The 15,367-nt window shown below is 42.6% G+C and overlaps 1 protein-coding gene across 7 annotated transcripts in view; it reads right to left on the minus strand.

Moving 5' to 3' along the window:
• rbm20 (RNA binding motif protein 20) overlaps nucleotides 1-15,367 on the minus strand; it is a 183,592-nt gene that overhangs the window by 44,873 nt on the left and 123,352 nt on the right. For all 7 annotated transcript variants that reach the window (XM_069900081.1, XM_069900078.1, XM_069900080.1 and 4 more), the window contains 2 exons: nucleotides 6,842-8,054; nucleotides 1,625-1,686 (listed from right to left, as the gene is read on the minus strand). In XM_069900081.1, coding sequence (XP_069756182.1) covers nucleotides 1,625-1,686; nucleotides 6,842-8,054 — 1,275 coding nt within the window. The remainder of the gene's footprint in view (nucleotides 1-1,624; nucleotides 1,687-6,841; nucleotides 8,055-15,367) is intronic.

A 15,367-nucleotide genomic window follows, 5' to 3' on the forward strand; every position in this document is an offset into this window, starting at 1 on the left:
AAGGACACCAGAAGCATAAAGGCAGAAAGGCACAAAAGCACTGATCACCTCATCATTAACCCAATGATCTTCTAAAGATTCCACTGATTTCCAATACCGGAATTACAGCGGAAGTGATCAACAACTGTTTGCTATTTCAATGGTATTTCAAAAGTGCTGCTTTGGCTCGAGATTGTTCTGGAATATTTGAAAGGGACAGAAAGATGCTATCCACGGACAGGTGTTACAGCGCCAGTGACTATGCTCCTTACCTGGATAAGGAGATTGTGTGCTCTCCCCACGTCTACGTGGGTTTCCTTCGGGTACTCTGGTTTCCTCCCGCCGTTCAAAAATAAACATACAGGGGTTGTAGGTGAATTGGGTAGCAGGGGGGCTCATGAGCTGAAAGGGCCTGTTACCGTGCTGTACGTCTAAATTTAAATTTAAGTGCAAGCCTTCTCTTAACGTACAAGTGATTAATAGCTAATTGTCAGGAACCATGGCCATTTTTAAAGACAAAGATAGTTTATGTCATTTCATTTGGAATTACGGCTCCTAGAACGCTTCCACCAGCGTTGTCTCCGCTCCATCCTCAACATTCATTGGAGCGACTTCATCCCTCCTAACATCGAAGTACTCGAGATGGCAGAGGCCGACAGTCCCGCATCGGACTTGTCAGCCACAAACGAGCCTGCAGCTGATGTGGACATTACCCCTCCATAAATCTTCATCCGCGAAGCCAAGCCAAAGAAAAAAAAAATGCTTTTGTGTAACACTGGGTGTTAATTGAAAGGATGATCCAACAGTTCAAAGTGACTTACTATCCATCCCTCACTTAGATTTTGACAGTGGTGAACAGGGATTATAAAAGCTTTCATAAAGTAAGTTTTAACCTTGCTGGTGAACTGCTTTCTCACTGTTAGTACTTAATATTTAGAAAGCAACTCTAGCTATTTACCCCATGAGATTAATGTGATTGAGTGGCGTTTAATTCTCTATCATAAACTTCCTCCAGTATGAATTCTCCTCTTCAGGAGAAGGAAAGATCATCAGAATGAAATTAATCCATAATTAAAAATGTATTAGAGTGAGACACGATCTAGGCTAGGAACAGGTTAGTGCAATGCCATTATAGCGCCAGCGATCGGGACCAGGGTTCGAATCCCGCACTGTCTGTAAGGAGTTTGCACATTCTCCCCGTGTCTGTGTGGGCTTTCCCAGGGGGCTACAGTTTCCTCCCACCATTCACAACTTACCAGGGGTTGTAGGTTAATTGGGCGGCATGAGCTCGTGGGCCGAAATGGCTTGTTACTGTGCTGTATGTCTAAATTTTTAAAAAGTCATCTTAAGAATAAATGATTGAAGCACAAGGTGGAACATAAGAAAAACATGTTTGCTGCAACACAAGATAGAAAAAAAATGCATCTAAATACACTTCAAAGACAGTGTAAAAGGAAATAAAATTGTTTTCTGTTAACTCAGGTGTATCATCAGTACAGACGTTTAAAGAAACCACATTATTACAATGAACAAGAATCCGACAGTCACACCACGTGATCTGAAGGATAATCCGAACATCCAATGGGTTTCTACAAGGATCAGATAAAAAGAATTATTTAACACCCATACATTTAAAGTTCCTTACTTTTCTGTGAAGGCTGTGCAGTTCTGGATATGATGCTTTCCATTCACATGATGTTCCCAATCCTGCCAATGTAAAGGAGAAGCAAAGGTGTTAGATCAAACACCGGATTGGTTTTCTGCAGTACACAGTGCTGGAGAAATTCAGCAGATCGTGCTTCACCCATAGGAAGTAAAATGCAGTTGACGTTCTAGGCATGAGCCCCTTTGGTGTACTGCACTAGATCCCAACATCTGGAGATTTTCGTGATTATTGCACAATTTAAATTTACAAGGGGAAAAGGGACTTGGGCATCCTCATGCAGGACCTCCAGGTTGAGTCAGAGGGGAAGAAGGCGAGTGCAATGTTGGCATTCCCTTCTAGAGAGACAGTGTACAAGAGCTGGGATGTAATGTTGAGACTCTATAAAGCACTGGTGAGACCCCATGGAGTACTATGTACAGTTTTGGGTGCTGTATTTGAGAAAAGACGTTGGAGAGGGTTCAGAGATGATTTATAGAATGATACCAGGAATGAAAAGGTTGGCATATGAGGATCGATTGTCAGCTCTTGGACTGCACTCAGAGTACAAAAGGGTGATGGTGGGGGGGAGGGGGAAGAACCTCTTAGAGGCATTTCAAATGCTGAAAGACCTTAACAGGGAAGGATGTTTCCCATGGAAGGGGATTCTCAGATAAGAGGACATAACTTCAGAATAAAGGGGGTCCAATTAAAACAGAGATGTGGAATCATTTCTTTAGTCAGAGGGTCATGAGTCTGTAGAACTTGTTCCCTCAGGTGGCTGTGGAAGCTAAGGCACTGGGTGTATATAAAGCAGAGATTGACTAGAGATTGGCTAGTCACAGCAGCAAGGGTTACTGGGTGAAAGCCAGGGAGTGAAGCTGAGTGGGTAGATCGATCAGCTCATGATTAGAATGGTGGAAGAGACTCGATAGGCCAATAGGCTTCCTTCTGCTCCTATGTGTAATGTGACCTCAGCTCATGTTCTGCCCCAACTACATTCTGGGAGAATGTGAATGGAGCATACCAAAGTAGTGGGGGAGCATGGGGCATTGTGCCAGGACCAAACGTTTGTCTTGGATACCATTTGTCAATTTCAGTTGCATTGTTAGGGGTAGGCCCACAGATCAAAGAGCCAGATACACGTGCAGTGCCAGAGGTAGACTGATTCCATTGCCATGGTAAGCATATAATACGGAACAATTTGAGTATTAGGTTTTTCCTCTTTGAGGTTAAAGTGCACAATTAACATCTACAAAAATAACAATGATGGATCTGTTTCCAGAGAAGGGAAATTCTGCACTTTGAATGATCTGGAAACAGGAAAGAAGTCACAATTCCCACGGTGGTTTTGGAAGAGTTGGGTAGGAAGAGGAGGTCTCAGGTAGGAATACCAGCAGAGAACTCTTGTGCGGTGCAAACAAGCAATCTTCATAGGAAAAATGACTGTAGATGTCGGAAGATGGAATGAAACAAAAAGTGCTGGAAATACTTTGCAAGTATTAGAATGAAATTAGAGCAGGACAATAAATATCAATGGATATGGATGACTTCTTGCAAAGAAATGGAAGAATAATCAGAAGGAAATTAGCTGAGTGCAATAGTGTATTAGAGTGAGACAGTGATTTGACCTGAAGTTTCATTTTTCTTCTCTCCTTTTTTTAAAAATTATTTTCAGACTTTCTCCTTTTTATGTTGTTTTAATGGAAATTGGAAATAATATCACCCCCTGATTTCTTGCCTGTGTCTAAAACCTTTCCAGCTGATGATAAACCCAGGGTGTCTTAACCCCGGATATCTTCTTCCAATTCCATCTCCTTTTCCTGACATCCAGATCTCGACCCAAAGAATATTACCATGGTCCCACTGGTTTGGATGGATAGTGATTTCAATTTTAAATTTAAATGTTATATTTAGACAGGCAGCACAGTGGCATCACTAGGGTTGGTATCACCCAGTGTCACGCCCACCCCCACCATGGACTGAGTGTATACGAAATAGGTGTGTGTTCCTTGTATGCCCAGGCTGGCGGTGGCAGAGCTGAACTGGGGTGAGGGTAGGGGTGATGGTGGTGGCACTGCGCTGGGGGAGGTGTGGAGGGAGCTCTGACCAGAATGCATTAGAAGGTTCAAAAACTAAATTTTAGCCTCGTAGGTATATTAATACCTGTAAGCTGGGCTTACAAAAAAATGTTTTTGTTATAACCAACTACAGGGATACATTTTATAAAAAATAATATTTTTCTGCTGAAACATTGCACAAAAACTTTATAGACGGTCATTTTGATGGTGTCACTTGATGCAGTCCACACTCCCCGCACCCCCCTAGTGACATCAGTGATACAGTATGGTAACAGGCTCCTCTGGCCTACAAGCCCGTGCCATCCAAATACCTTGATCAACCTACACCAACCCCCACCCCCTGTACGTTTTGCAAAGATCTCAGGATATTTTCTCAAGGGGATGGGAGTTCTATGGTTGCTTAATGGCAAAAGTTAACAGCTTGAGGGCCAACTAAAACATAAAAGTTCATTTTAATATAAATGCCACTTGAGTCAATTCCCCCTTCATGCCAAAATGGTTACATAAGAAAAAGGAGCAAAAATAGGCCATTTGGTCCATTGGGCCTGCTCCATCGTTTAATAAGATCATGGTTGATCTGACCATGGACTCGGCTCCACCTTCTTTGCTTTCCCCCATAACTCCTAATTCCCCTATCTGCATTTAAAATGTATTCAATGATGTAACTTCCACTGCTTCCCTGGGCAAAGAATTCCACAGGTTCTTCACTCCTCATCCCTGTCCTCAACCTATTGTCTTGAACTTGAGGCTACATCCATTAGTTCTAGTCTCACCTGCCAGTGGAAACAACTCCCTCCACCCCCATCTTATCTGCCCCTTTCATAATTTTATATGTGTCAATCAGATCCTTCAATTGATTCTTCTGAACCTCAGGTGACTCGATCTCTCCTCATAGGCTAACCACCCATTCCCACCCCCCTCATTTCTGGAATCAACCTGGTGAACTTCTTCTGCATCGCCTCCAAAGCCAATATATCTTTTTCTCAAGTAAGGAGACCAGAGCTGCACACAGTACTTCAGGAGCAGGCTCACCAGTACCATGTACAGTTGTGGAAGAAACTTTCTGCTCTTAAGTTCAATGAAGGCTAACATTCCATCTACCTTCTTGATAACATGTTGCCCCTGCAAACCAATCTTTGGTGATTTATAAAATCCCATACGCAATGACTAGTCATCTTAAAGTGTACACAAAATATTCCTTGCGTTTAGAAGGAAACTTGGCCTCCCATGTACGTGAAGTACTTTTGAGACAGATGCTTTCGAAAACAGAAATATAAATTTGAAAAACATACTTTTCACACTAGTTAATTATGAGAAAATGAATAATACCTGAACCAATTATTTTGCCTGCATAAAAAAGCTTCAATTGGTTTTCATTGCATGCATATCTTCCAATATATATCTGCAATCTTTCCAATTGCTGTCTATATTTTACAAATATGATACAGCTCCAACTTCACAACAACCTGCATATTCTTGAAAAAATGCCAGACACCAAAGGATAAAAGGTCAGAATTGTCCATCACATTAAATAGAATCAAATAATGTCAAAATAGACCAAAAAGAACAAATCAATAACATTGTTCACTTTCAGAGCCAAACAAATTCATTTCCAGTCACAGAGCTTCCTCTAGGAGACTGGAATTCATTCTTGTTTAGAAATGAAGTTAAGGAGAAAACACTGCCTTGGAATTGTTGCTATAATCAACACCTGCAATAATCACACCATGTATTCACACAATACCATTGCTTGAAATTGTTTCCGCTCACAGTGAACCTATCCAGGTCAAATTATTGACTGAAAAATCTTGTCACTGTTTTCTATTAGTGTCACAATGAATTCCCTGCCCATGGTTTTTATGTACCTTGAGGATAAAGACATTCTTGTCTCGTTAAGCAAATGTCCTCTGGGTACACCATGGAGGTGTCCAAATAGTAACAGTCATGGAAATCACGATCGTTTGGGGGAATTGGAGAATATTTATGCAATGTTTAGCCCGATAAAATTAAAGCAGGGATTAATTTGATCAGGCAAATGATCAAATTAATCCCTGGTGATCCCTCACTTGTGAACAGTGAACAGTTTTGGGCACCTCATTTGAGAAGGGATGCGCTGGTGTTGGAGATGGTTCAGAGAAGATACAAGGAATGAAAAGGTTAGCATATGATGAACATCTGTTGGCTCTTGGACTCTACTCATTGGAGTACAGAAGGATTAGAGGGGACCTCAGAGACATTTTGAATGCTGAAAGGCCTTGGCAGAGTAGATATGGCAAGGATGTTTCCCATGGTAAGGGAGTCGAGGACATAACTTCAGGATAAAAGGGCATCAGTTTTAAACAGAGATGCGTAAAAATTTCTTTAGTCAGAGGGTAGTGAGTTTGTGGAACTTGTTGCCACAGGCGGCTGTGGAAGCGAGGGGGTAGGGTGTATTTAAGGCAGAGATTGACAGGTATTTCATTAGTGCATCAGGGGTTACAGGGAGAAAGGCAGGGAGTGGGGTTGAGTGGGAGGATCAGGCCATGATAGAATGGCGGAGCAGATTTGATGGGCTGATTGGCCGACTTCTGCTCCTATATCTTGTTAGCAGCAAGAATATAATCCAAAGTAAGGTAAATTCTACATAAAATGTGTTTGCAGAGTTATGAGAGGGATTAATAAGATACAATCAGAATCTCTCTCAGGTAAAACTGCCACATACACACAGTTAAGGTGAGGGGGAGAAAGTTTAAAGGAGATGTGTGGGGCATATTTTTAAAAAAAATATACTGACAATGGTAGGTACTTGGACTAGCGGTGGAAGTCGATATGAAAGTAATGTTTTTAAGAGGCTTCTAGTTGGACACGTGAATATTCAAGGAATAAAGGGATAAGCAGCAAAGTTTTAGTTTAACTTTGGCACCATATTTGCTGCAGACATTTGGGCAGAAGGGTTCATGTCAGTGCTGTATTGTTCTACATTCTATATGGAAACTTTAAATTGGAATGCACGCCAGTGTATAAAATCAGTTTAGAATAGTAAGGGAATCACCGAAGAATTAAATCGACAGTAAATACAGCAGCTCTTTTTATGGACGATGCAATTTCTGGAGAACTTCTACATATCATGGCAACTGTTTCACTTGTACTTCACACCTACCTTGAGGTTAAAGACTTTCTTGTCACATATTGAGCAAGTGTGGGGCAGCTGAGAAGGCACCAAGCCATGGAAGTCATCGAGTTCCCAGTGCTGCATTTGTCTTTCTGGGAGGTGCGGGTGAGGGGGTCCAGGGGGCGGCCTGTCTCCGGAATTGAACTGGGGGCCAGAGAAGGTCTGGTTACCGTTGGTGGGTCTGTTGACATGAGGGGGCCGTCCAACCATGCACCTTCCCTCAGATGTTGGCTCCTCGGGGTTGTACAGCTCATTCCTCATCTGCAACTGTTGACCCCTTGAGGTCCATATGTCTGTGGGTTGAGCTGCAAATTCAGGTCTGTTGGGTTGCAGGAAGTGAGCAGAATTCTGCCACTGGTCAGGTGCCCATGTTCCCTGGCTCTGTGAACCTGCAGTCAAGTGGACCTGTTGAAAGCTCTTGGGTTTCTGGGGGAAGCCACTGGCACTCATTTCTTCCGGATAACCAAGTGGCTGCATTCTGGATGCTTGGGATTTCTGGAAATCAAGCTGAAATCTGGGATTGGGCTGGTTCAAAGGTTGCTGTCCCTTAACCATGCCTGGATTGGCAGGAAGGGCGTTGGACATATTGGACACATCTCCTCTGAAACTATATGGATGAAATCCCTGGTTGGACATCACCTCATCATGCACGTAGGTGTGGCTGCTGGTCTTGCAGGAGAAGTCCGCCGGATATTCTGAAAAGTTACCCAGAGGTTGCAACGAGGCAGGTTTGTTCAGACTAATAACTGGTGCTCCCGAATGGGCAGGCGACTGTGAAGTCATGCACACAAAAGGGTTTATTCGGTGCGGGCTGGAGTTCTGTGTCTGCAGGCTGTTGCCTTGACCCATGCTCCCTGCCACCAGAGGAGGTAATCCTGGAGGTTGGGGAGGGTAAGCCAGCCCTCCAGGTGGCAGACCCGGCCCCGACATACAACCCGCCGCATGTCCTGAAGTGGCACCAATCAGCGTGTTGAACAGGGGCTGGGACATAGCCACCTTGGTGAGAACTTGGCTCAGGACACTCGCGGCTGCTGTGTTGCTGTTCACTGCAGACTGGGCAAACTTCAGGCGCTGGAGGGTGAGCTGGGCCTGGAGCTGAGCCAACTGCACACTGGCTGCGGATGGCAGGATGGGGTTTGGAGTCCCTCCACTCAACTGAGAGCTGATGGAAAACGGATTCTTCTCCAAGGGCTTGGTAGCACTGCAATCAAAACACACTTTGATTAGTGACCAAAGGAAAAAGGTAGTTCAGTTTAGATCAGAGCTGTGAATGTCTTTGGCTAAGCTAATATCCTTTCATGTCATTACCATGTGGAATCTGGGGCCACAAAGAGTCACATTAATCACAGACCTGGTGAAAGGGCTGGCAAATCAGTTCATTTGACAGTGAGACTGCTCTGCCACATGGAACCACATTGAAATTTTGCTCAACATCAAACTTACAAGTTTGTCCCAATCAAGACGGGTCAGATCTTGCCAGAAAGGGCAACCAGCCCGTGACCTGGAGAATCACTTGGAGGGACTACTGAGTTCTGATCCACAGAGGTTTCCAGTTAATGCAGACAAATGCAAGATAATGCATTTCAACAAAAGGAATGAGGAGAGGTAACTAGGAACAAAGGCTAGTGACCTCCAAGGGTTTCCAGTGTAGGAAGACCTGGGAGAACATGTGCGCAATCAGAGTAGGGCAGGTCTGGTTGAGTGAGCGGTTGTTAAGTCACACAGTGCTTTACCAAAGGTGGCGTAGGAATATAATAAAAGGGAAGTCCGATTGAATTGTTATAAAACACTCAAAAGGAGCATCATGTCAGCACCATTTTCCCAGGGTGGGGCGGGGAGGGGGGGGAGTAGCAAATACCAGAGAACTTCTGTACAAAATGAAGGGAGGAAAGTTTAGGGGAGACAGTAATTTTTTTATTTTTATTTTTAAAAATTTTACACTGAGAGTTGTGGGTGACGAGAGTGCATTGCCATGGGTGGTGGAGGAGGCTGGAACAATGGGGGCATGTAAGAGATTCCTAGACAGGCAAGTGAATGAAACAAAAATAGGTTATTTTTATTTTAGACATACAGTGCGGTAACACCCAATTCATTTACAACAGTGGTTCTCAATCTTTTTCTTTCCACTCACATCCCATTTTAAGTATTCCCTATGCCATAGGTGCTCTGTGATTAGTAAGGGATTGCTTAAGGTGGTAAGTGAATGGGAAGGGAAGGTTGAGAATCACTGCTCTAGACCCATCCATGGTCTCATGTTACTGAAGTATTTTGCTTGAGAAAAATTGCCATTGGCCCATTTCCTTTCACAGCTCCTTTGGAGTTATGAAACTGTGCACATAATGAGTCAATTAGGCACGATTAAAACCGTGGTATTCAAACTTTTTCTTTCCACCCACATACCACCTTAAACAATTCCTTACTAATCACTGAGCACCTATGGCATAGGGAAGACTTAAAGTGGAATGTGAGTTTAGGGGGACAGTTTGAAAACCACTGGACTAACAGTTTAAGATTCTTTTATCTTGTGCCTAATGAAATTGGGGAGTGCAAGATGGATGCATAAATGATACATTCAAGTCAGGAGTGGGGGGAGGGGGTGGTGTAAAGGAACATTGTGGTTACAGAGAACGGTAGTTACATCATTGTTATGAGTCCAGAGGACCCCAAGACCCAGCAGCAATAGATATTCACCAAGACAAATGGTCATTTGAACATAAGTTACTTTTAATTATCTTCAAACGTGAAAACAGGATCACAATTTAACTTATCACTATTAACTTAACTAACCTAACTTAACTGCCTTCTAATTCTAACTGCCTTCTAATTCTAAGCATATGTGTATGTAATGTGTAAGTTCAGAAAAGTTCTTTGATTCACAGTCCAATCTCACTTCTCATTCCTCCAAGTTCACTGGTTGCAGGCAATTCTTATACTATGCACATAATTTAACATTTATAAAGTTCACCAGACTTTGGTGCTTGAAATGTAAATGGTTACTGCTCAGGAAGGTTCTTGTCAGTTTACAGAGAGAGAGATTTGTTGTACAATGGACACCCAGCCACTTCAGTGTCTTGCCGAAGAAACTTGCCCCCTCAAGGTTCTCCAGATGATAACCTCTTTCTTTCAGGTCACCACAGAGTGCCTTTTGGTTTCTCTTATTCCAAGTGAAACATTAGACAGCCAGTCCTCTCCTCTTCAGTGAACCACAAGGGCTTTGACCAGGCTGAACTAAGCACTCACAACCCATCTTCCAAATGGGGTTTTTCCACAAGCTTGCCAGCTTGTCCCGTTCCAGTCCCAGCTGCTGCTGCTGACTGTAAACTGCAGAACTGACTCTCTCTCTCTCTCTCTCTCTCTGAGAAAAGCTTGTTTAACTCCCTCTCTACTTGCAAAACCATGTGACCCTCTTAAAACAGCAAGCAGCACACCCAGACAGCCTGCGGCTCTGAACCTACTCCTCCGAGTTCCTTCATCTGTTGGTTTTCAAAACAACAATCCATTAGTGAAATCCCTCGGGCACCCTTCAAAGTTTTTGCAAAGGTTCTCAGAGCCGGGCCTGTCTGGCTTGAGCAGAGCTCCTGTATTTTAGATGAGATCGGTTTTGAAATGTTTGTTTGTGACCTACACTAATTTATCTCCCAAAATCATATCTATAATCTGTCACATCATAAATACTGTTCTCTGCAGCTACAAATATGGGTCCCATAGATTGAGTTGCTCGCCTAATCCCTGGTATAGAGGGAACAGAGTGGAGGGGAAAGATTCAGTTTATCATGTTTGGTTTAGGAACCAATAACATAGATTTCACAGGGCAGCAGAGATGCTCCAAATTTCTAAGCAGAACTGCAGAAGTAATGATTTCTGTATTAATGGCTGGTGCAAAGGCATATTGGCACAGATTAGTGATCATAAAGAAAGTTTTATTTCATGGGCCAATGAGGGAGTTGTCATGTTGGAAAGCATTTTATTTGACACAGGTTGGGGCCAATGACCTAGAAATAGTTCAGAGTGTGCGTGTCTTTGTGCCAGTGTAAAACAGTTTCTGTAGAGGAAGAATTTAGAAAGTTAAAGGGAAAGGACAAAGGTATATCGAGGAGTGGAAAAAATGACTAATGAAAACCCTAATCTGCCAGACATGAGTCAAAGCATGAAAATTCAATCAGAGTGAAAAATTATACAAAGACAAATTCAAGATTTTTACTGAAGGCTTATTGCATATATTATGTCCTTGCAGTAATGGCATAAATAGAATTAACTGATCATCATTTACATATGACTACAGTTTAAAAAGTAACTGAGTCTGACAATGAGATGTCCCAGGATACTGAACTGCTAAATAACACAAGCAAAATTTTTTTAAAATGAGGTGCAGTTTTTGGTTGCCTCAATTTTAAAGAATGCAATAAAGGCAATGGATAGGAGAGAACAATTCAGAAAATTAAGAAGTTGAGTCAAATTAGGTGGATCTGAGAAAGAGCAAACAGTACACATCAGTGAGAGTTGTTTATTGTCCATAAACATCCAGGGCATGCTATAAATCAGCCATGCAACAAGGGTAATACAATAACCGCAATGGACCTTCATCTATTTATAGACTGAGCCAACTAAATTAGCAGTAAAATGGAGGTCAGCTGTGAAGTTCCAGTGACAGCATGGTCACCACAAAGATGTATGGGTTTTTAGATTTTGGTTACTCGAGAAGAATTGGGTTAATGCAGGGAAGCAGGGCTGAGGTAAGAGATTAGCCATTATCTTATTGAATGGCAGAGCAGGAACAAGCGGCTGATTGGCCTACACCAGCTTTTATTTCTTTATACATATTAAAAAAAATGCAGACATACTGCGCAGTTACAAGCCCTTTCGGCCCATGAGTCCGTGCCGCCCAACTTACACCCAATTAGCTTACACCCCCCAGAATGTGGAAGTAAACTGGACCCCCGGTGGGGGGGGGGGGGGGGTGTGGAAATCACGGACATGGGAAAAACGTTCAAACTCATTACAGGCAAGATTCAACCCCCGGTTCTGATTGCTGGTGTTGTAAAGGCATTGCACTAACCGCTATGTCAACCATGCCGTCCAAGTTAGTTTTTGCAAATCTTTCTGCATCTGTTTTTGCATTTTGTTATCCTTATTGAAATTCAAAGACATAAATTTACTAGCTGTTAAAGGTGGCCCAATCTAGATTCTCGAAAGGCTGAAAAAAAAAACATATTTTTCAACAGAAATGTCTCAAGAAAACAGCCTCTATCCTCAAGGACCCTTACTACCCAGGCCATGCCCTCTTCTTTCTGCTACCATCATGAAGGAGGTCCTGGAGCCTAAAGACGAGCACCCAACAGCACAAGGGCAGCTTCTTCCCCTCTGCCATCAGATTTCTGAATGAACGATGAACCAGAGACACTGCCTCACTTTCCTCTTCTTTTGCAGCAATTTGGTTTTTAAAGTAATTCGTAACAATTTTACACCTGAAGTCCTTCTGCAAAACAACGAATTTCATGTCACATGGTCATGACAATAAATTCTGATTCAGAAATTTTGATTCTGAAATGATTTCCATTGAGTTGTTTGCATTTTTATGGCCTTGAATTTCTATTTTTAAGGATTCATTAAAATAGCCCTAGAACCCTTTGCCACTCCATCCCATTCAGAGTTACTTTCTAAGTGCTCTGTGGTTAGAAAGGCTTACTTAAGGTGGCATGTGAGTGGAAAGCAAAAGGTTGAGAGCCACTGTTGTAAGGGATGTCTGTCTGCCTTCCAACTATTAAACTGGTATTAAGATATTGGCCCTACCTGCTCCTGTTGTTTTTAATTCCCTCTTGCCCCACCTCCAGCCCACAACATATTCTCACTTCAAAAAAATTAGAAAGAGTGATCACACTGGATACACAAAGCAATTTGCAAAAATTCAGTACAGAGTATTACATTGTCATTCAGTCTCATTGTTGAATTCTCTGCACTAGCCTGTTGAAATCTATATTATTCCTATTTAATACCTTGACAAATGGCTCAGGCCTGAAACAGTTACTTCCCATAGATCAGGGGTGGTCAGTCTTGCTTGACACAAGAGCCACGTACTATAAACCTCAAATGTCTGAGAGCCGCAACAATCACACTAGCGTAAGCCACACCCACTCAAATTACCATTGCGAGCAGTGGCTCGTACAATTCTCATCTGCATGTGCCATTGTATAGGATGATTTGTGTATAGGGCGACCCAGAATTTCCACCGAAAATGGTAGTTTTGAATGACACCCTTTGTACAAGACGACCCCAAAATCTGGCACTTACCGCTGACCAGTGGGCGTTGATAAAAGCAAATGATAATATTTTAATAACGAATTATCATTTAAAGGTTTAAATTTTATTTGTATATTTTTAAATAAACCACCGTCAGCTCCTTTAACAGGCAGTTGGACCAGGCGGACATATCCTGCAGAGGAGTACTGAGACTTTGCAAATAATTAACGGATGTGCATGAGATTGCATCAGAGCTGGCAGGAAGATGGCGTGTGGTGTTTCGACTTCAACATCAAGGTAAGAATTTAAAAGTCTTGGTTTAGGACGACCCTGACTTTAAGGTAAAAACTTTAAGTTTCAGACTGTCCAATACAACAGCATATACAGTATTTCCGCAAGCCACACATTATACCTCAAAGAACCGCAAGTGGTTTGCAAGCTGTGGTGCAGCCGTCACTGCTAAAGATGCTGCATGACCTGCTAAGTTTCTCCAGCACTTCTGTGTATTGAACTACAATCACAGCATCTGCAAACTTTCCTGTTTAAAACTCTTGCTATTCTTAACAGGATTATGTCACAGCCATTTGCCAGTTGCATAGCTCTCATAATGGCATGCAAATTCCAACTCTAAGAGGCAAACATTATCACAAACCATCCTACTCAGTGAGGCAAAGATTGCCGCTGATGTTCGGCTGTCATCAAAATGCACAAGAAATGTATCTGCTTCACAACACAATTTTATCATTTATCTTAAGTAACATTCCTGTCTTCATATCTATCTCCCTCTGCATGCAAGGAAGCCAAATCTGGCCTCCAGCCCAATGGGGCCTTGTGAGAGGAAGGTCTGTTTCCCTTGTGATCTTTTGTTTCAACACCTCTCACCATCAGGCGCTGAAGCAGAGCACTCTGCTGACAGAGGTCACAGTGGTTGGTCTCCGTCTGATGGTTGTCTGCTTTCAGGCCCATCAAGTTTACCCTGGCCATCACTTCCCCATTTACACCAACCCAAGATAATCCCATTATTTTTAATTCTCCCCCACATACTCATCAACTCCTGCAGACTCTGCCACTCACCAACATACATGTTTAAGTAATTAATTAACCTACCAATGTCTTTGGAATGTGGAAGGAATCCAAAGCACCCAGAGATCACACACATTTACCAGGAGCGTTGTTTAAAAAGGACTGAAAGAGTTAGCGCGAACCCTTTCCATCCAGCACACAGGATTTCTGACCTTCTACCATCACGGAGCATCAAAATCAGGGCTGCCAGGCTTCTTCCTGCAGGCTGTGACATTGCCATAAATGGAAAATGGGACATGTGAATTTCAATAATCGGCCACTACAAATCTGAAGGTGGAATGTGGAGAGAATTAAATGGGTTAGTGTATGATTAGTGTATTGATTGGTGTAGATCAAGTGCTTTTTTGGGGCTTCAATGGTCTACAACATGGTGACAAGGATGGAGCTCGTTATTGTGCTTGTGAAGCCAAGCGACCACCAGGTTCAGTGACAGTTGCTCCCTCTCCACCATCGGACTCCTCAACAAAAAATTAAATGAAGGACTTATTTAAGAACTCTTACTTTTGCACTTTATTGATTTTTTTTCCTCTTTCCTTTGTTTACATATGCATATTGAGCACTACGAATAAGTGGGAATTCTGCCTGGCCAGCAGGAAAAAAGAATCTCGGGGTTGTATGTGATTTACTGCATGTACTTTGACAATATATCTGAAATATGCTACAGCAGCACTGAATTAACTCCACTTAATATAGCTTTAAATATTGACACTGCATTTGTCTGTATCGTTCACACCATCATACTCGATACTGTTAGTGTCAAGAAGTGTTCTTACTTGCAAATAAATACAAACATTGTCACGCGCTAAGTGGAATATCCAGTTCATAGCAAAACCTTAAGGACGGAACATGTGAATAAATCTCCATCTCCCTCTGCATTCATGAAAACAACAGAGGTTGAGAGTAGGTTGGACTTTTCTTGGGAATTATTGAAGGACATCGATACCTTTGGTTCCAAGTGGCCTTGCAACACCAACATGGAGTTTTAGAAGCTTCGTCAGCTGCACCCATCCCAACGGAATCCTATTTGGGAAAGAACCCACCTGTGCTGCAGAGAGCGCAGCAGGCCAGCATGGCGAGGAATGGTGCCACAGGCCAGACAACTGGTAGGTTGCTGTTTGAATAGCTTGGGTAAAACAGGGCTGCCTTGAGCTGTTCTATTAGACAGAAAGGCATGAATGACTGAACTTGAACGCC

The sequence above is a fragment of the Narcine bancroftii genome, chromosome 10 (assembly GCF_036971445.1).
Source record: "Narcine bancroftii isolate sNarBan1 chromosome 10, sNarBan1.hap1, whole genome shotgun sequence".
Lineage (NCBI taxonomy): Eukaryota > Metazoa > Chordata > Chondrichthyes > Torpediniformes > Narcinidae > Narcine > Narcine bancroftii.